This window comes from Astyanax mexicanus, chromosome 4, assembly GCF_023375975.1.
Source record: "Astyanax mexicanus isolate ESR-SI-001 chromosome 4, AstMex3_surface, whole genome shotgun sequence".
NCBI lineage: Eukaryota > Metazoa > Chordata > Actinopteri > Characiformes > Acestrorhamphidae > Astyanax > Astyanax mexicanus.
In genome coordinates this window covers 18,732,244-18,759,189 of record NC_064411.1, presented here as the reverse complement: position 1 = coordinate 18,759,189, position 26,946 = coordinate 18,732,244, and the positions used below count along the sequence as shown (strand labels likewise).

The window sequence follows — 26,946 nt, the reverse complement described above, 5'->3', positions numbered from 1 at the left end:
AATTGATACAGTGAGTCACCTCAAATCATCCACCTGCAGTCTTGATACATTACCAACCAAGTTTTTAAAGAATGTTTTTTACTCAATATCAGAAGACATTCTTCAAATTGTAAATACCTCACTCATGTCGGGTGATTTTCCAAATTCATTAAAAACAGCCGTTGTGAAGCCTCTCTTAAAAAAGAAAAATTTAGATACAAACTTATTAAACAATTACAGACCAATCTCTAATCTACCATTCATTGGAAAAATAATTGAAAAAATTGTCTTCAAGCAAGTTATGCACTTTCTGTCCATAAATAACTGTCTAGACCAATTTCAGTCAGGTTTCCGGCCCAATCATAGTACTGAGACTGCGCTTATTAAGGTTATCAATGACATTCGCTTAAACACAGACTCAGGAAAAATGTCTATTCTACTACTGCTGGATCTCAGTGCTGCTTTTGACACCATTGACCACAACATTCTCATAGATAGACTTGAGAACCGGGTTGGACTTTCTGGAACTGTCCTAAAATGGTTCAGTTCATACCTTCAAGGAAGGAAATACTTTGTGGAAATGGAAAATAATGTTTCTGAGACTGTGCCAGTGACCTGTGGTGTACCCCAGGGTTCAATTCTTGGGCCACTCTTATTTAATTTATATATGATTCCTCTGGGGGAAATCATGCGTGACTATGGGATATCTTACCACAGCTATGCAGATGACACTCAGATCTACATGGCCCTCTGCCCAAACAACTATGGTCCCATTGACTCACTGTGTAAACGCCTTGAGCAGATAAATAAATGGATGGGACAGAACTTTCTGCAATTAAATAAAGATAAAACAGAGATTATTTTATTTGGGAATAGTAATGAGAGGCACAGACTAGCTGCCTATCTGGATTCAAAATGCCTGAAATCTAAAGAACTAGTGCGTAATCTTGGTGTACAAATGGACTCTGATCTCACTTTTAACAGTCATGTCAAAGCAGTCACCAAATCAGCATTTTATCACCTCAAGAACATCAATAAGATCAGAGATTTTCTGTCTAAATCAGACCTGGAGAAACTCATCCACGCCTTTATTTCTAGTAGGATTGATTACTGTAATGGACTCCTAACTGGACTCCCAAAAAAGACCATCAAACAGCTTCAGCTGATTCAGAATTCAGCAGCCAGAGTTTTGACTAGAAGTAAAAGAAGGGAGCACATCACCCCCATCCTTAAATCCCTACACTGGATACCAGTATGTTACAGAATAGACTTTAAGGTTCTGTTACTGGTCTATAAATGTGTTAATGGTGCAGGACCAGCATATTTATCTGATGTGCTCCAGCAGTATGAGCCGAGCAGAACTCTCAGATCATCAGGAACTGCTCAGTTAGAGCTGCCTAAAGTAAAAACTAAACACGGAGAGGCAGCGTTTAGCTACTACGCTGCTCTTAAATGGAACCAGTTAACAGAGAGCATTAGAAGAGCTCCAACACTAAACATGTTTAAATCCAGACTGAAAACCTACATGTTAGATCAGGCTTTCAGCTCAGCTTAAAACACTGCAGCTCCGCCCACTTTTATTCTGTAACGGCACTTTTATATTATGTTTTATTCATGCTTTATTCTTATTAATTCCTTGTTGTTCTTTAACATGTTTTTAATTTAATTCTCTTTGTTTTAATCATGTTTTAATCAATCATGCTTTATTCTTATTTTAGTTTTTATTTCCATTTTTACTGTTAATCTTTTACATGTTTTTTTTTTTATTTTTCTATTTGATTTCTCTGTGTATTTTCTAATTTGTAAAGCACTTTGAATGACCGTTGTGTATGAAAGGTGCTATTAAAATAAACTTGCCTTGCCTTGCCTTGCCTAAATATATGGCCAAAGTTCGCTGGCTGGTTCCCTGCCGATCTCTGCAGCTGCACTGTAGCATTAGCTTAAAGCTAACTTCTCTAATTTTTAGAGAAAAAAAATTAAAGCAAATTTTTCTCATTACAACTCTTTAACGATCTCGTAATTCAGAGGATCCAGTGATGTTTAGGAGGTAAATGTACACAGAATAAAACGTAAAGGGGTCTGAACATATTTATTTACTACAGAATGTGATAGAGGACAGTTTTTAAAAAGCTCATACATTTTCCTCATAGAGGAAAAACGCTTAGACATGGAAGCCGTACGAGGACTACAGAATGACGCAGGACTTCAGTGAACGGTACTGCAGCTTTGTTGAGGGACAGATGGTGTCATGGACAAGACAAAACAAGATGAGACAAGACAAGAAACTACAACAAGCAAAAGACCAAAAAACAGAAATGTTAATTACACCACCAAACTCGACTCCAACTTCCACCATAATCTGACCACACAAACCAAACACACAAAAAATCATCAGACTCCTCTTCACCTTTCTTCATTTATTTAGCTTTATTAATATGAACCTATTTTACAATAAAATAAAACAATACTTAACAATAATAACAGTAGTGAATAAAGATAACAGTAATTAAAATAAAAAATTACAAAAAAAAATTACAAAATCATCTATATAAAATATTTACATACTTATATTTATACACACATTCTCCCTCCTACACACACACACACACACACACACACATCGAATCTCTGTTACACACAGGGTTATTCTATCTTACACAGACGCACTGAGGAGCCAGAATAAACCCTAAACCCTGCATAGAGGGGCTGAGTGAAGGTGGTGTAGAATGTGTGTAAGTGTGTGAGAGTGTGTGAGGGTGTGTGTGAGAGTGTGTGTGAGGGTGAGTGTGTGTGTGTTTGTGAGGGTGTGTGTGTATCAGAGGAGACTCTGTAGAAGGACAGAGTGCCGGAGGGACAGTCCACATACACTCCTACTCTCCTACAGCCGGAGGGAGGAGTGGAGAGATCAGTTCTGTTATTATTGTGATGAACAGAGTAACTGTTATCAGAGCAGATCAGACTCCAGGAGTTTATATTCCCTCCAAACCAACAGTCTGATCCTCTTCCTTTCCTGCTGATGGTTTTATAACTCAGAGCTACTTCAGCTCTCACCCCACTCCACTCAGCCTCCCAGTAACAGCGTCCAGTAACACCAGTAACTCTCTCTCTACTCAGAACCTGCGGCCACCAATCAAATCTCTCTGGATGATCAGGATACGACTGCAGCTCCTCTCTAAACTCCACCCTCCTGTTCTCCTCACTCAGAGAGAGATTACACTGCGCTGTGTTCAGATCCAGAGTGAAATCACAGAACCCTGAACACAACAACACACACAGAGTGTATTTAGTGTGTGTAGTGATATATTTAGTGTGTGTAGTGTTAAATTCAGTGTGTGCAGTGTTATATTCAGTGTGTAGTGATATATTTAGTGTGTAGTGTTATATTTAGTGTGTGTGTAGTGATATATTTAGTGTGTAGTGTTATATTTAGTGTTATATTTAGTGTGTGTAGTGTTATATTTAGTGTTATATTTAGTGTGTGTAGTGTTATATTTAGTGTGTAGTGTTGTTATATTTAGTGTTATATTTAGTGTACGTAGTGATATATGTAGTGTGTAGTGTTATATTTAGTTTGTGTAGTGTTATATTTAGTGTGTAGTGTTATATTTAGTGTTTTATTTAGTGTGTGTAGTGTTATATTTAGTGTTATATTTAGTGTTGTATTTAGTGTGTGTAGTGTTATATTTAGTGTTATATTTAGTGTTATATTTAGTGTGTGTAGTGTTATATTTAGTGTTATATTTAGTGATATATTTAGTGTGTAGTGTTATATTTACTGTGTGTAGTGTTATATTTAGTGTTATATTTAGTGTGTAGTGTTATATTTAGTGTTATATTTAGTGTGTAGTGTTATATTTAGTGATATATTTAGTGTGTGTAGTGTTAAATTCAGTGTGTGCAGTGTTATATTCAGTGTGTAGTGATATATTTAGTGTAGTGTTGTTATATTTAGTGTTATATTTAGTGTGTAGTGTTATATTTAGTGTGTGTAGTGATATATTTAGTGTGTAGTGTTATATTTAGTGTGTGTAGTGTTATATTTAGTGTGTGTGTAGTGATATATTTAGTGTGTAGTGTTATATTTAGTGTTACATTTAGTGTTATATTTAGTGTGTAGTGTTATATTTAGTGTTATATTTAGTGTGTGTAGTGATATATTTAGTGTTACATTTAGTGTTATATTTAGTGTGTAGTGTTATATTTAGTGTTATATTTAGTGTACGTAGTGATATATGTAGTGTGTAGTGTTGTTATATTTAGTGTGTGTAGTGTTATATTTAGTGTGTAGTGTTATATTTAGTGTTTTATTTAGTGTGTGTAATGTTATATTTAGTGTGTGTAGTGTTATATTTAGTGTTATATTTAGTGTTGTATTTAGTGTGTGTAGTGTTATATTTAGTGATATATTTAGTGTGTAGTGTTATATTTAGTGTGTGTAGTGATATATTTAGTGTTATATTTAGTGATATATTTAGTGTGTGTGTAGTGTTACATTTAGTGTTATATTTAGTGATATATTTAGTGTGTAGTGTTATATTTAGTGTTATATTTAGTGTGTGTAGTGATATATTTAGTGTTATATTTAGTGTGTATTAGGGATGCGACAGTTCTCTGTATTTTATTGAATCGTTCGGTTTGGTCTGTTTGGTTTGATACACCCGGATGGACGGTGGTATTTGGGTGCGCACTAACAGAGTGAACAAACGCTCTCCCGCTGTACATGCCCCGCCCATGGCCAGGGGGAGGGGCTGCTGAGCGCGTGCTGGGGGACTGCGCCGTCACACTGTGAAGATTCACCAGCAGCTCATATAAGAGAAGAGTAATGTTATTTTATTCTCTATTCTCTTTATTGTTTATGTAAAAACTGGGTTTGCAACACTGAATATTAATCAAGCAATCAACCATTATTTACACTGGAGGGGGATTCTTATTTACAATGCAGCTGAGCATTTACAGTTTAAAACAGATAAAAATATATTCAAAAAAATAGAAATAAAAACTGACATTTACTCTAGACGAATAAAATATATACGTAAAAAAGGAAAAATAGGACATTTTAAAAAGATCATAAAAAGTAAAGAATTTATATCTTATGAATAAAGTAATAGTAATAGTAGTAGTGAAAAAAAAATGATAAAAATAATAAGATATTATAAAATTAATATTAATAAACTAAGAACATGGGAATCATGGGAGAAAAAAAAATATATATGATATAGTTATTTATATAAACTATTTTGATAAATAAAATAATACAAATAAATAAAATAAATAAGTAATATAAAATATAAACTCATTAAAAAAACTAATTGAAAACAACCACAGGCTTTCTGAATAAAAAGCCTGATAGTAATAAAAGTTTCAGTTTCAAAACATGGAAATAGATCACCAAAACCTCAAGCTATTATTTATATTTGACAATATTTAATTAACTTTTCCGCACTCAACTTATTTTAGTTAACTGAACTGAGTTTTATATTATTTGAAGCGTCGCTCTGAATTCAGTTTCGAAAGAGAGAGAAAGAAAGAGAGAGAGAGTCAGAGAGACAGAGAGAGAAAGAGAGAGAGAAAGAGAGAGGGGAGAAGTGCATTTTGCCTGATGTCTCTCTTGGTTATATGACAGTGGTGTTTTTATATTGAGTTTTATATCATGGCTTTGCAGTTTAAACTACACTTGATCTGTGGTTATTTATAAAAACAAATTTTCTTTAAGAAAACAGAGGTAATCCCACGCCGTGCGGACGCGGCCAAACTTCGCTACGTGTGCCTGCAGCTTTTTAGAGCGCTGGACGAGATTTTAGTTAACGAATTAATATATTTTATATTTTAATAAATCTGTCCTGGTGATAAGAAACGAACGCTAACATATAGCTTTATATTTCGGTGTATTTCAAATGTTTGTAAAATAAAATAAATTCCTGTTCAGTCAAAGTGCTTTCCTCTTTTAATTCTTTGTTTCTAAAACTCCAGCATTTGAGTGAGAATAAGCATCTGTTAAAATTCTCAAACAGCAGAATGCCTATAACCATTGGCGTAGGAACCGGGGGGGGATATTAGAAACAGGTGGATTTGTCCCCCCAAAAATGATATTGTTTCGCTCAGCTCAGCTGTGCTATTGCTGTGAGATTTAGCAGCGGGATCGGCTGCTGCTGATTTTAAGATATGGATATATGGTGATTTTTTTTTCTAAAAGAAAGGTAACGGTATCTAATCATGTAAACTGTGATGATATTATTTCTGATAGCTGGTTAAAAATACACGTCTCTGAATCAGCACACAGTTTAACCCCACTGTGATTAATAAACTGCAGCTGTGTTAGTGAGTTAGCTTAACTTTGGAATTACCTAGATTGGGAGTCAAGATTAAAGAAAAAAAAACTATCTACGTAATGTTCAACTTGCCCTGTACCTGATCAGCTAATCACTATTACATTTTCAAACTGTTTATTAATTTAGGATTGCAGTTAGCTAGAAGCTGGATGTAGAGGATAGACAGAATTTAGTACAACACTGGGTAATGTTGGTAGTTTAAAGCAGTTTCTTAACCCTGATCATCACTGCCCTAAAACTGTGTTTTCCATCAGATCCAACTGATCAGCTAATAAACAATCATTTATTGAGTTAACCTGTTAAAATCTCTTAGCCCCCTATGGATCCTAAATTAATCATTATGTATATTCAGCAGTTTATTAGACACATCATACCACCACTTACTTTATTAAAGTGCCTTTAAACAGAGGAAGCTGTAGAATATGCAGAACAGTGTTAATATGCAGTAGAATATGTAAGAACAGGGTTAAGAAACACTGATCTAACCTGACTTCTGTTCATATGTAGTTCACAGTAAGACCACATGTCCTGACGTTTATATTAACTTCTGCCAAAAATCTCTAGGAAACGTAGTTACATTCTCTCAGTAGAAAGAAGTGTTCTCAGTAAAAAAATAAAAAATAAAAGCGCAGGAACCAATGTTTTTTTTTAAAAAGAGTGGAAAAATGTAAATATACAAAAGAATTGGCATACATTACATAATAATAATAACCAATACTGTTATATTATTTTAAATATTAGGTGATAACTGATCAGTTTTTGTACTATGTATATAATGCAGACATTGCATGCATATTTTTTTCTAACAACAGTAAATGTTGATAGTTGATAGTTTTTTATATATTACTTCTATCGGAGCAAATCAGCTCTGAAGGCAAACGCTGAAGATTTGAGGACTAATTAAACAAAACTTTCTCAGCTGCGTGATCAGGGCCAGTAAACGCTAAACGCAGAAAAGGATATTTGAAGAGGCGCCGTCATCTTATAAATCCGCTGTTCGGGACATTTTGGCTTCAGCGTTGAGTTTGATAACCAAGGTAAAAGACAGTCAGTAGATAAAGCACAGTGTGATTCAGTTACCTGTTTTTGATTAATGGTAAGAATAAGTGCTCCTTTTTTATAATAGATATTGTGATTTGAATTAATCTGTGCCTTTATTAATTGGCTCTGTGTGTGTAGGAGCACCTTGTTGATTTGAAATAGAAAGGGCTAAAAACGTGCTGCATGTTGGAGCTAGATAATATTAATATATATCAAAACAGAACCGAAACCGTGGCCCAAGAACCGCGATACGAACCAAACCATGGCCACACTGTACTGTTGCATCCCTAATGTGTAGTGTTATATTTAGTGTGTGTGTAGTGTTAATTTAGTGTGTGTGTAGTGTTATAATTAACGTGTATGTACTGAATGTGTGTGTATGTAGTGTGTATGAGTGTGCTTGTATTGTGTGTATTTGGGTGTGTAATGTGTGTATGTAGTGTGTATTGTGTGTAGTGTATCTGTAGTGGTATGTTTAGTGTGTGTAGTGTTATATTAGTGTATGTAGTGTTATATTTAGTGTGTGTGTGTTGTTAATTTAGTGTGTGTAGTGTTATATTTACTGTGTGTGTAGTGTTAATTTAGTGCGTGTAGTGTTATATTTAGTGTGTGTAGTGTTTTATTTTTTATGTGTGTGTAGTGTTATAATGAATGTGTGTGTAGTGTATGTGTGTGTATGTAGTGTTTGAGTGTGCTTGTATTGTGTGTATGTAGTGTACGTGTGTGTAGTGTTTGTATTGGGTGTATATAGTGTGTGTGTTTGGGTGTGTATGTAGTGTGTGTGTGTGTAATGTGTGTGTGTGTTTGTGTGTATTGTTTGTATGTAGTGTATGTGTGTGTGTGTGTGTAGTGTTTTTATGTTGTGTGTGTGTGTTTGTGTGTGTATAGTGTGTGTGTGTGAGAGAGAGAGAGAGAGAGCTTACATTTTTTTAATCCAGGTTTGATTCTGATCTTCCCTCCATGTTCCACTCTAAACACACACACACACACACACACACACACACACACATCAGCACAGTGTGAGATTTTTAGAAACTGATTTATAAAGAAATACTTTGTAGAAAACGAGTGAATATTTGAGAGAGTGGAAATTAGTGACCTCATGTGGTAAAGTACGGAACTGCAATGCACACTGCATAAAATCAGATTAAAAACGGAAGATTAAGGAAGATTAACTCTTACTTCTCTAAATATATTTTTGTCTGCATGTATAAAGTTTTAATACTTGCCGTATCTTATTCTGCTTTATATGCACGATATGTAGTATTATTTTTATTAGAGCTTTTATTCACAAATGGAGAAACATGGCACAGTAGTTAAAGTTCCCAGGAGTGACTGAGCTACAGAAATTTCTCCAAAAGGGCATGAACAACTCATCCAGGAAGAACCCAGAACAACATTTAAAGAACTGCAGGATCTCACTCGCCTCAGTTAAGATCAGTGTTAATGATTCAATAATAAGAAAGAAACTGGGTGAAAAGGATCTCCTAGATAAGATAAAATGGTTTCTTGTGGGCTTGCAGAAAAGGGTTAAACTTTACTAAAGTATGTTTTTTGCATTCATATTCATACCCGAGTGTACTCCTGTCACAACAACAGTTTTTATTGGACCATACATTTTTCATGGAATTATTGTGCAAAAATTATTTTATCATGATTTAAAATTAATTTTATGTCACCGGTCATTAGAAAACTTCAAAAATTTAAAATGTAACAAAGGCAACATTTTAAAATAAAGCCAACAACCCAACTCAATCACATTAATGGGATCTCTTTAGAAATTAAGGGCTCTATTTTAGTGATCTGTACGTGAGCTGTCAGCCGTGCACCATGCAGCTTGATTTAGGGTGTGTCACTGTGTCTTTACGATAGGAAAAGTTGCTCCAAAGAGGCTCAAAAGGTGCAAAAAGCATGTATTGTGAAATAAACCAATCACCATGTCACTTGCCATTCCCTTTAAGATCCAGGTGCGGTCTGACTTTGGCGTATTGCTATTTAAATGGCGCAGCTACCTGGAATTGACCAATGTTTTTCATCGGCGTAGATATATTCAAAATCACCGTTGCTGTTTAAACAAGACAGGTGAAGAGCATGAAAGAACACTGTTGGTGGGAGTAAGATAGCAATAAGCATCAAGAGCACCTTGCACAGGGTGTAGGTTATGGCCCTAAGTGTTCAGAAAGGATTCTGGTTTTGCAGTCACTGATTATTTTTACCATAAAGACATGGCCTGGTTTCTGGGGTGCTTGACTCTCAGTGTGTATAAAGTTAGTGGGGATCAGTTTTTATCTTGTAACTTTTCTCCTGACTCGATGCTCAGGGCAGCTCTCCATCACTGAAGTTTTCCACCTGTTCTGGAGTAAAAACTAAACCTTGGTTCTTTTTACCAACAGAAAGATGAGCCAAAACAGAATTACAGTGAAGTACTTGGAATTCAGTGCAGATAGCTTGAGCATAAACAATTAACAGTGGCTGTGTAAACAAAAATAAAACAGAATGACAGAATGAAGGTTACATGCTGCTCCACCATGTTTACCTGGTGACTACAACTAGATTTACTACAGGTCCCACAATGCAATGTGTCACAGCATTAACCCCTAACTTTCTCAACACTTTGCTTTCCTGTGAGGCACAGCATATACACAGGAAAGAGCACAGGCAATATCGAGAGTGATAAAAATGTACAACATTTACAACAATATTTATCTTACAATAAGTTGATAACATAATTATCAGTTCAGACCTACCCGAGTTTCTCCAGTTTGCAGTGTGGATCCTCCAGTCTGGCAGAAAGCAGCTTCACTCCTGACTCTCCTGGGTGGTTGTAGGTCAGATCCAGCTCTTTCAGGTGGGAGGGGTTTGAAATTAGAGCTGAAGCCAGAGAACAACAGCCTTTCTCGGTGATCATACAACCAGATAATCTGCAGACAGAGCAAGAGAATGTGTGAGTGAGTGACAGAAAACAAGAAAGAAAGACAACATAGCAGACTGAGGAAGATAATGCACTTTGATATTAGTCTCTTTTAAAAAAAAAATAACACTACAAAATCTGAAAAAAATATCTATAGAAAACTAAAGTTTCTTAACACAGTTGACACAGATTAACATGAAACCCAAACCTCAACAGTAAGCATCTCTGTGAATACGGCATTAGCATTGATGTGGACCAAAGAATTGAGTTCATATTAACTTTTGCTAAAATTGTTTTTGCTCGTGCATCACAATTTTGTAATCAATGTGTGATATATCTCAAATGTTCATTCAAGCTGGACATTTTTAAGACGATTGCAGAAGACTCGTATTTGTTTGTCTGTTATACTCTGACTTTCGTTAAACACTTTTTCTTGTGTGATTTGTTATCATCAGGGTAAACACCTGAATATTTACACATTTATACATGAATTTCTAGTGGTGTCAATCGATTAAAAAATGCAATCCAATTAAACCTGCCAAAATTCTGTGATTAATCGCACTTGTTTTTCATAAGACACAAGTTTTTATAGTGGATATTTTGTGGAGTGAATTTTGTGCCAAAAGTTTTACGCAAAAACATTAAATCTGCAATCAAAATGTTACGCTAAGGTCGAGCATTATAAATATAAAGAGCTCATCATGAGCAAAGGAAGGGAACGGGAATTAACGACCCATTCCCTCGTGAAATCCTTGACAGACGCAGAAAACTGTTTGCTGAGGAAAGAACTCATAAAAGAAGGGAAAAAGCGTTGTCGCCATCAACAAACTTTATGTTGATGGACAGCTATATCGTGACAAAAACATAACTGCCTGGCTGTTCTAAATTTCTTTAACTGTAACTAAAAAGCGGTCTCTCTCTCTCTCTCTCTCTCCCCCGAGCGCTTTCGTTTCTGCACTCTCTGTCTCTCTCTCTCATGCGGTCAATATTCAAATAACCTCATAAAATTGATCCATAATGTATATATATATTTCCCCTAAACTTTCCTTTCTCTCTCGTTCTTTCTCTTTCTTCCACTCCCACTTACTCTAAGTCATTCTCACAAAATCCGGATTCAGAGGACATCCAGTATGAACATTTTCAAAATGCATTTAACGACAAATTTCCTTTTGAGGATTTAAGATTAAGGTCTAAACTTCCTATGAATATTATTTTCAGAACATTTGTTCCATTTTATTAGCATTTTATAGATGAAGTCCAGAAAAAAATATCATTACCCGGTGTGATATGACATCTAATATATGATAAAAATGCACATTTTATTTTTTATCAAAGTTCAGTTCATTCACAGTTAAGCAAGGGTTTAGGAAGACTTATTAGCTTACACTTACACACACTGCTACATTATGAAAATAATGTTTACTTTCAAGAACATTTCATATTATTTAAGACAATTTACAATGCAAACATTTGTATATCAAAAGAATCTTTCATGTAGACTACAGCACCTTCATTAATAAAACAGCTCATTTAACTATTGGAAACCATTCAACAAATGTCAAAGAAAGACCTCTCAGAAACTCTGAAATCTTGTCTATCTTTATGCACCATCCAGCATTGTATGCCTACTAAGACCAAACTTTAAATTTTTAGTCATTTACGTAGTTTTTTTGTGTTTTGCCCATATGTCAGGCATATGTCAGTGCTGTAATATCTGGCTGACTTTTTTTCCTCCATTGCCTTTTCTTTTCGTCATGGTACTTTTTGGTCAGATCACGTGTTGTCTTTATTTTTCCAATGGAAATGTCAAATATAAAATTATGATATCCATTCGTTTTTGTTCAATTCCTTAGAATGGACTGTACACAAATAATATCATGTGAAAGTAACTCCAACTGGAACAACTGTCTGTGTCGTTGAGTATGTGTGTGTGTTTCTCTAAATGTTGTAATTCTTGCTATAAATGTTCTCCCTAAACTTTGACAGCCTTGCTTTTGCTGCTGCCATTCTTTTCTCAATAGCTACCTGCCTGTAAACAAATACACATCGCACATTACAATAAAATATATCAAAGATGGAAAAAAGCTCTCTGGTTATGTGGTCTAACATCTAATTCTGTGTACGGAATTAGATTTAGTTTCAGGCCAGATTAGATGACCTCTACTGGTGGTTTGCAATAGCTAAGTTAGAATGGTCTACTGGAGAAAATGTTCAGGGTAACGCTCATGTTCTGACAATCAGGAAGTAAAAAGGCATCTGTATTATGCTTCCTAATCAAATTCTCATTACCGAAACAGTGCATCTCATTATCGCAACAGGTATTGAAATGTAGCGGTAAGTGAGAATTCAGTTGCGGAGGATGAGTGACTTTAAACTTTTATGCTGACTGTAAAGGCACCAAGAGGGCTGTATAAATTTTCACATACAGTGTCCATTTAGACCATAATATACTATATTATAATCTAAAATACAGACTGTAACTTCAAACTGTAGGCTCAAAACTTATATTGATATATCGGTAATGACAATGAAAAAGTTGATGATCTTTTAACTTTTATCCAGAAACATATGAGAAGAACTGCTTACATGGTAGCCATCTTGAGTGTTATGACCAATGTCTTCCCTAATGTTGAAAACGCCTTGAAAATGTAAGTTCCTTGTGGATTTAAACAATGATTGAAAATTGTTGCAGAGGATGAGAAAATTAGTGTTGGACACATTCCTTTTCTTTATTAATTTTATTGTTTTTACTTTTCAATGTAATTTTGTTTGTTTATTTACTAAAAGTGTTTATAGTATGAAATGCATTTAAGTTTTTTTGTTTTAAATGTTTAAATATTAAAATTTCCAAACAATGTACTGAAATTCTAATACGGACATGTTGCGGAAATCAGAATTTTACTCTAAAATGTAAAAAAATAACAAAAATTATATTTATAATGTTCATTTTTAAACATGTGCAAGATAAACCAAAGGACGTTGTTTATGATTCTATATTTATTATTTTGTTAATATTTACTTGTTTATTAAAACTCTTCATGCCACCTCATCCATCCATCCATCCACCCGCAAATATACTAATGCATGCACATTAATCCGTTCACAAAATCTCATAAAAATCACAAGGAACCACTTAGCAATAACTTAATGCATGCAACGTCTCAATGTCATAACATGTATGTCACACCAAATCCAACACTTTTTATCTTATGTTATGTCTCTTCTACTTTGTTTGCATTTAATCACTCCTTTCTGTACTCTCTCTTTGCACAACCTCTATTTTATTACTACTATATATCCCAGATCCGAAAAATGCATTTTTGTTTTCACTCCATCCTACACACACCAGAAAATATCCTCAAACATCTGCACACTCATATCATATCATTGATAAACATTATTAATCTGTACATCACAACATGTCTTCACTTAAATTTATAAACTAGAACATTCGTGGTATCGGGACACAGATTAAGCAAGCCAAGGTACTAAACCATCTCAATTCACTAAAGGCAGACATTTGTTTACTACAAGAAACACATCTATCAGAAACAAATCATTATAAGCTCAGATCACCACAAAGCACCAGGACCAGATGGCTTTACCGCAGAATTCTACAAGCACTTCTGGTCAATATTTGGCCCAATGTTCAGTAGAGTAACAGCAGAAATTAAACACAATAAGAGACTACCAACATTAATACAGCTACAATATCACTCCATCTTAAACCTACAAAGATTCTACCTTACCATCCAGCCACTGTCACTAATTAACACAGACACAAAGCTAATAAGTAAGACATTAGCTACCGGACTGGAAACGGTTATCCCACCCCTCATACATCCTGATTAGACCGGCTTCATCAAAGGCAGACAATCAGTTACCAACATGCGCAGACTACTCAATCTGATACATCACACAACAGTCCATAAGTCAAAAACTGCAATAGTCACTTTAGATGCAGAGAAGGCTTTCAATAAGGTTAACTGGAAATTCCTTTTCACTACACTACATATGCAGTCAATACTAACGGACTAATATCACAGAATTTTACACTGCACAGAGGAACTAGGCAAGGATGCCCACTCTCTCCTCTGCTGTTCTCTATTTTCATAGAACCATTAGCAGCAGCTATACGACAATGCCCAAATATCAAAAGGTATCCATACCCACATTACCGAACAAAAATGAGCCTTTATGCAGATGATATTCTACTATTTCTACAAAACCCACTCTCCTCAATTCCTCAGACTACACAAATAATTAAAACATTCTATAAAATCTCAGATTACTCCATTAACTGGTCTAAATCCACCGTTCTACCATTTAACATGAACTTATCAGACACAGCAGTTCAGTCACTCCCTATCCCTATGTGCACTGAACACATCACATACCTGGGCATTAAAGTTTCCACCCAGCTGTCTGAGCTGCACACACTTAACTTTAGACCACTACTCACAACCATCAACAATGATATCCAACGCTGGATGAACCTACCACTATCCTACCAATATCCACAATCAAAATGACAATATTACCTAAATTAAACTATCTCTTCTCAAGGATTCCCATCCAACCTCCACATACCTGGTTTAAAACATTAGACACAATCATCTCTAAATTCTACTGGAAAAATAAACCACCCAGAATCAAATTAACCACATTACAAAAACAAAGAACTCAGGGAGGCCTAGAAGCTTCAAATTTCCAACAATACCTCTCTGCAAACCAATAAAAGTACATTATTAAATGGATAAAACCAAATCAAACTGATGAAATATTGAGAGAAGTAGAACGAACATCAATTATTGAAATACAAATCTCAGACTTACCATTTATTAGCACAGCAATCAATCGCCACCCTTGTTTCAAAAACCCAATGATATCATCGACTCTGACAGTTTGGTGGAAAATTCACAAGAACACAAACACTAGACTTCCACCCACTAAATACTCACGCATATGGCACAAACCCGACTTCCCGCCACCAAAAAAAACCCAAACTAGAAAAATGGAAAGAAAAAGGTATTACACATTTACACCACGTTCTACACAACAATAACTCGGCTACTTTCTCACATACAACCCAGAAATATAGCATTGATAGGAACAAGTTTTTGGAATATCGCCAACTTAGATCTATGTTAAACTCAAAAATCAAAGATTACCCAATACTAGAACTTAGCCCACCAATTTCAGAATTCCTTAATGTCTCTTCTTCAGACAAAATTCTATCAAAAATATATAGGCTTTTATTCAAATTAGACCAAACAGTCGCTATCCCAATAAAAAATGGGAAGAAGATATCTTAATTACCCCCAATGCTGATTTCTGGAGAAACATTATGGAAAACACATTCACCATGACTAACAATACTAACCTCCACCTTATACAATATAAAGTAATTCACAGGGTTCACTACACTAAGCAAAAGTTACATAAAATGGGACAAGGAGATTCAGAAATCTGCATACACTGCTCACTAAACACTCCAGACAATTACATACATGCTCTATGGTACTGCCCACCAATCAAACACTTCTGGCAGCTTGTTATAACTCGGCTAACTCCACTATTTAAACAGCCAATCTCTCCATCCCCATCACTCTGCCTGCTTGGTGACACATGAACCACAAACCTAAACCAGGAGGAAAGCAGAGCACTTTTGGTGGTGCTAACCATCGCCAAAAAAACAATTCTCACAAACTGGAAATCAAGGAAAAAAATCACCAAAAAAAAAATCAATCAGTCAATGGGAAAACTCACTCACAGAACACATAGAAATGGAAAAAAATATCTGCATCTCTCAAAAACAGAACTCATGAACACATAAAAAGCTGGTCAGCATTAAACAACCTCCTACATCAGTGACTGCATCAGTCTTTAACAGATAACCTACACACATCCATTATATATCTATAACCACATCATCCATATATCACCGCTACATGAATGTTCCTACACACACACACATGCACACAGTCACATAACACATTTAACATTTAAGACATTTAGCTATTTTTATTTACTTATTTATTTTTTTTGTTATTCTGTGTGTTATTATGTTAGGGATGGATAAATGGAAACATATAGGAAGCCATACTATATGATTTTTTTTTCTTTTTCTTTCAAGGGCACAACTTATTCTTTTGTTTTTTTTTCTCTCTCTCTCTTCTCTTCCCCTAAATATTTTTTTCTATTTGGTTTATTTGTATCTATACACATCGTTATGTCCTCCCTCTGCACAGTGACCTCAGTTATCAGAAATTTGTATTAATATGAATAAAGTCTTAATGGTCCTCCGAAGAGGGGGGGGGGGGGGGGGGGGTGGTAACCAAGTATTTTAAATATACTTGGTTACTTTATTATCCTTTGCAGTTATTTGAAAATTATTTCAGTTTGGATTTTGCCAGTCTTTGCTTTTATTTTTGTGAATTTTCTGTGGATATTTTTTTTTGTTTTGTTAAAAACCTTTGCTTCTGGAATCTTTTCTTTGCTTTTGCTTTAGTTTATTGCTTCTGAGTTGTGGCACACTTTTCACGGGTGGACGGGGCTAAGAAGAAGGCCCCTTGAATCTCCATTGGTCAGCTGGTTCTGGACTGACGGGTTCCCTGAACCCTCGTCTGAGACTGACCCCACCAGTTTCAAGCGTCCTTCCAAAAACGGAGAGCGAACAGCTTCTAGTGCACAGCAGCAGCAGATACTTTTACAATTAAATTTCATACAAACGTTCTGTTTAATGTTATTTTATGTTATATTATTCTCTGTTTCACTCCAAGCTCACATTAGCGAGATGTGCTAAATATTCATGCACAAAGTATGATAGTTACTTAGTCAGTGAACTAGTGAATTAGACAGTTACCTATTCAGTGAGCTAGTGAGTTAGCTAGTTACCTACTCAGTGAGCTAGTGAGTTAGCTAATTACCTAATTAGTGAACTAGTGAGTATCCTAGTCAGTGAACTAGTGAGTTACCTACTCAGCGAAAAGTGTGCCAAAACTCAGAAGAAAAAAACTAAAGCAGAAGCAAAGGAGAGATTCCAGAAGCAAAAGTCTTTAACAGAAAAATAAAAAACTCCACAAAAAATTCATAAAAACACAAAAATAAAAGCAAAGACTGGCAAAATCCAAACTAATATAAAGTAACCAAGTATATTTAATAATATATATTTGCTATATATTTTATCTCTTTTGAATTTGCAACATACAATTTTTGCTTTTGATTCCTAACATTTTGATTGCAGATTTTATTTTTTAGTGTAAAACTTTTGGCACAAACGGAGAGACAAAAAGAAACAGAGAGATGGAGAGAGAGCAAGAAAGCTCTCTATCCAGGTCTGAGCTGGAAGGCTAAACCGGATTGTTACAGCTGGACACCGCATTAAAGCCTTTCAGTCGTTTAACCAGAAAAGAAATCTGCATGTTGGGTGGAGGCGGGTCAGATTACGGCAGAAGTTGGGGTCAAACTTGGTGCCGAAGTAAAACTTGGGTTAAAAAAATAGTAACGCGTTACTGATTCCAACTTAACAGCGTATGTTAATGATTTAATGCTGACAGCCCTAATAATTTCAAATGAAAAATCACAGAAACACTGACCTGAGAATCTGCAGTTTACATTGTGAACTCTTCAGTCCAGCAGAGAGCAGCTCCACTCCTGAATCCTGCAGGTCGTTGTTACTGAGGTCCAGCTCTTTCAGGGTGGAGTTTTCCAGGTTTAAAACTGATTCCAGATTTTCACACGTCTTCCTTCCTATATTACACAAAGCTAATCTGAAAATGTAAGAATAAACACAAGCACAAATGATCTTACAATGACTTCAATGTTTAAATAACACATTTTAGTGATTTTTTAAATGTAATGTAATATGAAATATAATCAGATTAATCATGTTTATAAGAAGATTTGTAATTAACTGCAATTACATTTGTTTTTCATAAGTTTCATAAGTTTTTATAGTGGATATTTAAATGTAATAAGAAGAATGAATGTAAGAAATGTAAAATGCAATTATTAATGATGTAATTTTAAAAAATATTATACACTTGTAGGTTTGAGGGGAGATAAAGCTAACGTGAGGCACTGGAATAAAGAATGCATGGTGAATTGGATTGGACTAAGGAAGTGTTTGCTATTGCACACATGCTTACAATAGTGAAAAGACCATTTAAATGGCCTGGTGGAAATATTTACAACCAGTATTCATTAATATGTACACTGTCACTTTAAGAGCTCCTTACACTATATGCACAGCCCTTTTACGTGTGTAGCTATTCTGAGAGCATAGAGAACTAGAGTGTGTGTTGTGCTTTACCACAGAGAATGCTGGACCTAGCTTCTTCCTTTTATTCAGTTATTTTTTCTGCAAGTAACAACATATATGTGGTGCTTTTGTGCTCATGTATGAACTATGTTGTATTTTTTATGCGGACATTTTATATTTTCCCTAAAACGTTCAGTGAAGAGACATGTTTGGGCATCGATCATACATGCATACATACATACATAAGAGTTAAAAGAAAAAGGAAATGTGCATAAAATAGTACAGTTACTCTTTTTGGTATTTAGTCTGTAGATGCAGTACCATGACAAATTAAAGGGCATGCAAAGTCTGCACAGGGAGAGATGTTTTGGGCTCCTCCCCTTTGCCAACCTGGAAAGAACATCCTGCTCAGACTAACCTTGCACACCCTTCTGTTATTTAGTTTATTTAGTTAATTGTGTTTTTATTTGTTGTCTTCTTTGTTATTTTGGTCTGTGATAACCTGAAACACTGACCTGAGAATCTGCAGTTTACAGTGTGAACTCTTCAGTCCAGCAGAGAGCAGCTCCACTCCTGAATCCTGCAGGTTGTTGTTACTGAGGTCCAGCTCTTTCAGGGAGGAGTTTTCCACGTTTAAAACTGATTCCAGATTTTTACACGTCTTTACTCCAAGATTACATGAAGCTAGTCTAAAAAACAAGAATAAACTAATGATTTTACAATAAACCCAAAGAAGAATATTTGAATGGATTGACAAAGAATAGAAAACAGAGTTAAAGTGAGAAATTTATTGTCTATCTAAAGAGTTGGTGTTTCTTTATACTGAAATAGTTAACATGCAGATTTCTACAGTTCACCAAAAGCTCTGTTAAAAAAGAAAATAAATTTAACAAAACAGAGAACGAGCAAGGCTTTTTGAAGTATGTGAATTTATTCTATTTTCCCAGTTAAACTCTGGAAAAACATTACACCTTCTCCCACATACATATGTTAGAAATAAATACGGACACTTAAAATGTATGTTCTATATGAAATTGTTATGTTGTATTGCTAATCATCATTTCTCCAAAGCATATTGAGATATGATTTTTTCTGTCAAATCACACAGTGCTACTATCTATCTATCTATCTATCTATCTATCTATCTATCTATCTATCTATCTATCTATCTATCTATCTATCTGCAAGAGATGTGCATTTATTTTAATAAAAACATATAACTTGCCCAAAACCTTTTTTGATTGTAGGTAATCAGTCTAAGACAGAAACTTCACGTACTGTTTACATTAAAATGATGCTTTAATTATTATTACACCAATAAATAATTTATTCTTATATGTAAATAATGTGAATCCACCATTGATTGAATGGAAACTGATTCTACACATCAGCAGTTAATTAAAAACTGTGTGAAGGCCTGAATAATAATACTCACGCAGCTCTTCTGGATATTTTAACTACTGGCAGCAGCCTCAGAAGACACTCCTCTGATGGATCATATTTACTGAGGTTAAACTCCTCCAGGTCTTTTTCTGAGTTCACCAAAACAAACACCAGAGCTGACCACTGAGCAGGAGATAACCTGGCCTGTTGAAGACAACGCTCACCACCTCCACTCAGGTATTTCTGCACTTCCTGCACCAGAGAATGATCATTCAGTTCATTCAGACAGTGGAACAGATTGATGGATTTCTCTGGAGATGAGTTCTCCTCAATCGTCTTCTTGATGTATTTGATGGTTTCCTCATTGCTGTGAGAGATCCTCTCTGTCTGTGTCAGTACGACTCGTAACAGATTCTGATTAGACTGCAGTGAGAGACCCAGAAGGAAACGAAGAAACAAGTCCAGGTGTCCACTCTCACTCTGTAAGGCTCTGTCTATGGCACTGCTGAGGAAGTCAGTCATCTTTGACTTGCTGAAGAGTTCAGATAGTTCAGTGTTTTGGTTTTTAGTGGTTTGCTGATTCAGAATGCTTCTGTCAATGAAGCAGATGAATGCATATAAAGCAGCAAGAAACTCCTGAACGCTCAGATGTACAAAACTGAAGACCTTCCCCAGGTGGAGCTCATGTTCCTCCCTGAAGATCTGGGTACACACTCCTGAGTACACTGACACTTCTTTAATATTGATACCACTCTCTCTTAGATCTTCCTCATAGAAGATCAGGTTTCCTTTCTCCAGCTGCTGGAACGCCAGTTTCCCCAGAGCCAGGATACTTGTTCTAGTCTGCTGAGGATCAATGTCACTATTCCCACTGTACTTCTGGCTCTTTTGTTTGATCTGAAAGATCAGGAAGTGTGTGAACATCTGCGTCAGGGTTTTGGGAATTTCTCCACTCTCAGCTTCACTCAGCATTCTCTCTAGAACAGTGGCTGTAATCCAGCAGAAGACCGGTATGTGGCACATGATGTAGAGGCTTCTTGAAGACCTGATGTGTGTGAAGACTTTGTTGGCCAGGTCCTTATCACTGATCCTCTTACTGAAGTACTTCTGTTTCTGAGGGTCACTGAAACCCCGCACTTCTGTTACCTGATCAAAACACTCAGTAGGGATCTGACTGACCGCTGCTGGTCGAGAGGTGATCCAGAGGAGAGCAGAGGGAAGCAGATTCCCCTTGATGAGGTTCGTCAGCAGAACATCCACTGAGGTTTGCTCTTCTATATTCACCAAGTTCTCATTGTTCTGGAAATTCAGAGGCAGTCGACACTCATCCAGACCATCAAAAATGAACATGATTTTGTAGCCCTTATAATGTCTTGGTTTTAAATCTTGTGTTTCTGGGAAAAAGCTCTGAAGAAGATTTACCAGAGTGAGCTTCTTCTCCTTCATCAGATTCAGCTCTCTAAAAGGAAGTGGAAATATGAAGAGAACGTCCTGATTTACTTTTCCTTCAGACCAGTCCAGAATGAACTTCTGCACAGAGACTGTTTTTCCAATTCCAGCAACTCCTTTAGTCAGAACTGTTCTGATGGGTCGTTTCTGTTCTGGTAATGGTTTAAAGATGTCGTTGCATCTTATTGGTCTTTCCTGTGTTGTTTTTTTCCTGGATGCAGCTTCAATCTGTTTCACCTCATGTTCCTGATTGACATCTCCTCCACCCCCCTCTGTGATGTAGAGCTCAGTGTAGATCTCATTCAGAAGTGCTGACTTTACATGGCCTGAAATTCCTTCATTAAGTATCTGATATTTATCTCTCAGCTTGGATTTGAGCTTTTGTTGACATGCTGGGGCTAATTCTGATAACAGAGGAAGAGAATAAGGAAAATGTAATTAGCTGTGATCTTCATGAAAGACCCCTGTGTAGAACAACTTTGATACAGTAGATAATTGTTAAGTTTAAGGATACATTTGATGCTGTGACACAATATCTTATAATTACAAAATCCAGTAAACTACTGCTTATTATTCTAATTTGAAAAGCAGAACTCCTCTGAGGAAATAAATTAGCACTAGTTGGTCCCCATTCTCATGACCCAGAACTCTTACTGTTCTCTAGTGTGTTGGCGAGGTCTGTCTGATTCATGTTCCTCAGGATGTGCAGTGTGACCTTCAGCACCCCCCCCTTCTGATCATCATCCACCTCTCCCTCAGAGCATGCTGGGTAATCTGGACTCAGGAGCTTCTTGAATGTGTTCAGCTCGTTCTTCACTAGAGAGAAAAACTTCTCCTGCAGCTTCTGATTAAGAACAAACATCAGAGAATCAGTAAAGCTGTTACAGTACAGAGAGAGAGATGATGACACTGATCTGAGGACAAAAGGAGTTATGGATGCTCCGATCTGTAAAAGGTATTATCAAAACTTTAAAGTAAAGTTAAATTTATATGTAAAATAAATAATTCCCATCATATATATGGTTGAGTACTAACCTTGAATACGTGGTCCAGTTCTTTTCTGGAAAAGTTTTTTTTCTTCTCACTGTGGATGAACAGAAAAGCCACACTGAAATCCACATTATTAAATCAGCTGATCTTAAAAACGTGTTTCAATAAAATATGGTGAGATTATTAATAAAATAAAGAATAGCAGCAAATAACAGATACAAAGAAAAGATTAATCTGTAACTAAAATAAAATGTAAATAAATGTATCAGGAATACCAGAACCAGGAGAGACACACACTGATATGAGTCAAACAGTTTAAACAGTTTATTAACAAAAGGGACAAGCAGATAAGGATAGTCTAAAGCAGGCAGGGTCAGTAACATAAAGCCAGCATAAACAAACAACATACCAGTAGAGAGGAGAAAGCATTAGATTAGATGGTGCTAATGTGCTCTGCGTCATAAAGCTCTGAGTAGAGAATATTTTTCGTACAGTTAGGAGAAATGATTCAGTGCTTATATAAGCTTTAGTATTATACTTTTATATTATATTATTTATATATATTATTATATATATTATATTATATATTATATATTTATTATATTTACTTTAGATATGTTAGCAGAGCAACTTCAGCAGAAGTAGCATTTATTGGGTTTAATTTAGCATAAAAGAGGACAGAACAGAGCACACGTACACATGGACAAAATTGTTGGTACCCCGCAGTTAATAAAAGAAAAACCCACAATGGTCACAGAAATAACTCGAATCTGACAAAAGTAATAATAAATAAAAATGCTATGAAAATGAACATATGAAAGTCAGATATTGCTTTTCAGCCATGCTTCAACAGAATTATTTAAAATATATATAAAAATCTAATGAAACAGGCCTGGGCAGAAATGATAGTACCCTTAACTTAATATTTAGTTGTACAACCTTTTAAGGTAATCACTGCAATTAAATGATTCCTGCAGCTCTCAGCAGGTATTTTGGTCCACTCATGAGTTAACTGCTCCTGCTGTCTCAGGTTTGAAAGAGCCTTTTCCAGACGGCTCCGTGTTTCAAATCCTTCCAAAGATGCTCAATAGGATTTAGGTCAGGACTCATAGAAGCACTTCAGAATAGTCTAATGTTTTCCTCTTTCCGAGTTCACTTTGGCCCAAACAGTGATGGTGTGATCTGACACTGATGCTCCTCGAGCTTAAAGTTCACCTTTAATCTCTTTAGAAGTTTTTCTGGGCTCTTTTGTTACCTTTCGTTTTATCCGTCTCTTTGAATTGTCATCAGTTTTCCTCCTGCAGTCACGTCCAGGGAGGTTAGCTACAGTCCTGTGGATGTTACATTTCTGAATAATATGTGAACTGTAGTCACAGGAACATCAAGCTGCTTAAAAATGCTTAAAAAATAACCTTTAACTTTAACATGCTTTTAATTTAATTAAATTTTCTCCTGAAACAACTCTTTCCTTCACTTCCTCTGGTCCATGTTGAGTGTGGTACACACCACTTCACCAAACAGCACAGTGACTACCTGTAGCCCTATATATATATATATATATATATATATATATATATATATATATATATATATATATATATATATAGACCCACTGATTGATTACAAGTCTTTAGTCACATTATTTTCAAAGGTACCATCATTTTTGTCCAGGCCTGTTTAAAGAGTTTACTTTTTAAAATAATTCTGTTTAAGCACAATTCAAAATCAATGTCAGATTGTCATTTATTTATTTTCATAGAATTTTTATTTAGTATTACTTTTGTCATATTCAAGTTATTTCTGTGACCATTGTGGGTTTTTCATTCATTGTGCTTCATTTTCCTCCAAATATCTCTATTGCTCTCTCTCTCTCACACACACACACACACACACACACAGCTGAAGGCATGTTTCCTCTTTCCAGGCTGTTAAAGGTGGAATATGGAGCTACTCTAGTGTTTATTTCCTCCATTAAAGCTCTCAGTTAAAATCAGTTACTCAGCACATTAAAATATTCTCATTTATACTGACATTAGCAATAAAGCAAAAAATATGATCTAGTCTGCCAAACACAACACACTGCACAATGATCGTTGTCCCTTCACAGAATATTGTTTTGATTAATACAATTAATGTTTTATTTTGATTGATATAACTTATATAAATATAATTTAGTTTTGTCAATCTAACACTGATGCTTTTATTCTAAAATATCTGGTAGGTCACACGGTGCACTGTGCAATATTTGAGCGTGTGAGTTTAATGTTTAAATATTGAATATATTGTTTTGATTAATATATTTAATAAGCAAATCTTACGATCATTTAAGAAGTGCAGTTTATTACAATATAATACTTTTCTTAACATTGTTTTGAATCATGCAAAAATACTTTTTTTTATCTTTATTTTTTTAATACGTTTTTTATATGACAAAATAAAAAAAAAATTAGATATTGATTTTATCAGTATCACACACCCCTAATATAGATATGTGTAATTCTCCAACCTGTAGCTGATATTGTAATTTACTCTCATTGTTGAAGTCAGTCAGTCTAATCTAAACCCCGCCTCCCCATCACACCCAGCTGTGTACACTGATCATTACATACAGAGAAACTCACACTGACCTCCTGTGTGTGTGTGTGTGTGTGTGTGTGTGTGTGTGTGTGTGTTATGGTTTAAAAAGGTAAATTATAGTAAAAATCAATAAAAAAAAAATATAGCAAAAGTGATGTTTCACTCACTGTGGGTCAGAGGTCATATCTTCACTGCTGAAATCAGGAGGATGATCGATGGACCGGTCACTCTTCATAGAAACACAGCTGGGTTCTGGAGAAGCTCCTCTCTGGGTTTCAGTTCTGTTAACATTAAACACAGTGAAACTTCAGCATTTACACAGTGAAACTCCAACACACATCACATCTTTAATAAAGATCAGGAACTGAAGAGCTTCACTCTCAGAACAGAACAGTAGTTTAGTGCAGTGATGTACCGAGATCCAGAGCTTCCTCCTCCACTGCTGAGATTAGGAGGATGACCCATGGACCAATCACTCTTCATAGACACTCCACTGGGGGCTGGAGATGCTGCTCTCTTCTCCCTGTAAACAGATCTTCATGATAATCCATGATGAGAGTAAAGTGTGGAGTAATGTGTTCCTTTACTAAAACTTATTCACAGGTTCCAGACTAACTTCTTCATAACCGTCCCAGAAGCATCTCAAAGCTTTCTGTCAGCTCGTCTAATAAATATACATATTTTAATTTCTTTAACAATTCTGTTGAATATATTTGTGTGTTTGTTATGATGTCACAATGTCATCACCTGATTAGATCATATTTACTATTTATTTTATATTATTATTTTATAGATCTGTGTCTAGTTAATAACATGTATTGGTAAGAGCTACACAATTACACAATTATACTGTATTATAAACTAAAAGGTATATTTTTATACTGAACTCTAACAGAGATACAGAACAGAATAGAACAAGTCTTTCTGTGAGAAGCTTCATTCCACAGCTTTAATCACAAATCCAATCACTTCCATCTGATCTATATAAATGCAGCACATCAGGATTTCCTCATTTCTAATGCTAATGTAAACCCAGACAGCGTGTGGTAAAATCCGAGACGGATCCTCACAATGGATCTGGTTCAGAGTTCACCTGCACTGCAGACAAATCCAATCCGGATTTTGAGCAAATCGTCACATTTATGTAAAAATATATGAACTATATTTTTTACCATAAATGTACAACCACCCCATACCATAGCAACCACCTAGCAACAGCATAATATCACTACAGCAACCACCTAATACTGTTACTGTGCCAGAAGGAAACATATTATTAATATTAACAATTAGATATTAAAGGCAGATATGTACTTTAAATACAGATTAGAATCACATTCTACTATAAGAATAACTGGCTGGTTTGTTAAGTGTTTCTCTGTGTTTAAATACAGCACAGGGTTCTGACTCTGGTCCAGGAGAAACTCTGTTCTCAATATTTTAAAACTGTAAAATATGCAGATCACAGGTCCAGGATTAGAGCTGAAACCATTAAAATACAAAACTACTTTACATATTAAACCCATCACTTAATTTACTCACTTTAGGACAGGAGGTCCTCCTCCACTGCTGGAGTTCTGAAGATCCATCATTTACTCTTCTTCATTCACACACAGCTGAACACTGCCGACACCGACCCCTGAGAACAGATCAGCCATTACAATAAAACCTTTATTCTTACAATAATGACATTATCATCAGAACTGCATTAAACAAAACCTGATAAACTAACAAAACAAAACAAACAGAGAACGATACATAACAGTGTGATTTACCCTCATTACACATTATTCTACAGATTACAGAAACATTTACTGTTATTGTAATGATTATAATTTAATTATTATTAGTAATATTACTGCATTACACATTATAAATATACACACTGTTCTATTATTATTAATAATAAATTATTATGTTACTGAATCAGAATAGAGAGATTATTTAAGTATAATATAAAACAGCAGGATTAAAAACACTAACACACCACGTGATCTTGAGCTCCGTTGCTCCCCCTGCTGGTT

General features: G+C 35.3%; 3 protein-coding genes across 10 annotated transcripts in view; 1 reads left to right on the top strand and 2 right to left on the bottom strand.

Moving 5' to 3' along the window:
- Positions 1–26,946, bottom strand: part of LOC111197331 (NACHT, LRR and PYD domains-containing protein 12-like) — a 686,367-nt gene that overhangs the window by 423,857 nt on the left and 235,564 nt on the right. For 4 of the 6 annotated variants that reach the window (XM_049476987.1, XM_049476988.1, XM_049476990.1 and 1 more), the window contains 11 exons: positions 26,465–26,561; positions 25,338–25,445; positions 25,090–25,203; positions 22,391–22,439; positions 22,010–22,199; positions 19,959–21,759; positions 19,039–19,212; positions 17,859–18,032; positions 10,097–10,270; positions 8,273–8,319; positions 2,382–3,233 (listed from right to left, as the gene is read on the bottom strand). In XM_049476987.1, coding sequence (XP_049332944.1) covers positions 2,623–3,233; positions 8,273–8,319; positions 10,097–10,270; positions 17,859–18,032; positions 19,039–19,212; positions 19,959–21,759; positions 22,010–22,199; positions 22,391–22,439; positions 25,090–25,203; positions 25,338–25,445; positions 26,465–26,514 — 3,492 coding nt within the window. In that variant the 5' untranslated portion in view covers positions 26,515–26,561 and the 3' untranslated portion in view covers positions 2,382–2,622. Of the gene's footprint in view, positions 1–2,381; positions 3,234–8,272; positions 8,320–10,096; positions 10,271–17,858; positions 18,033–19,038; positions 19,213–19,958; positions 21,760–22,009; positions 22,200–22,390; positions 22,440–25,089; positions 25,204–25,337; positions 25,446–26,464; positions 26,562–26,946 lie in introns of those variants that run through there. The other 2 variants (XM_049476989.1, XM_049476983.1) reach the window with 2 other exon arrangements.
- LOC125801186 (zinc finger protein 665-like) overlaps positions 1–26,946 on the bottom strand; it is a 316,241-nt gene that overhangs the window by 187,823 nt on the left and 101,472 nt on the right. The gene's annotated exons all lie outside the window — the stretch shown is intronic.
- LOC125801441 (zinc finger protein 239-like) overlaps positions 1–26,946 on the top strand; it is a 308,090-nt gene that overhangs the window by 221,104 nt on the left and 60,040 nt on the right. The window lies entirely within an intron of this gene.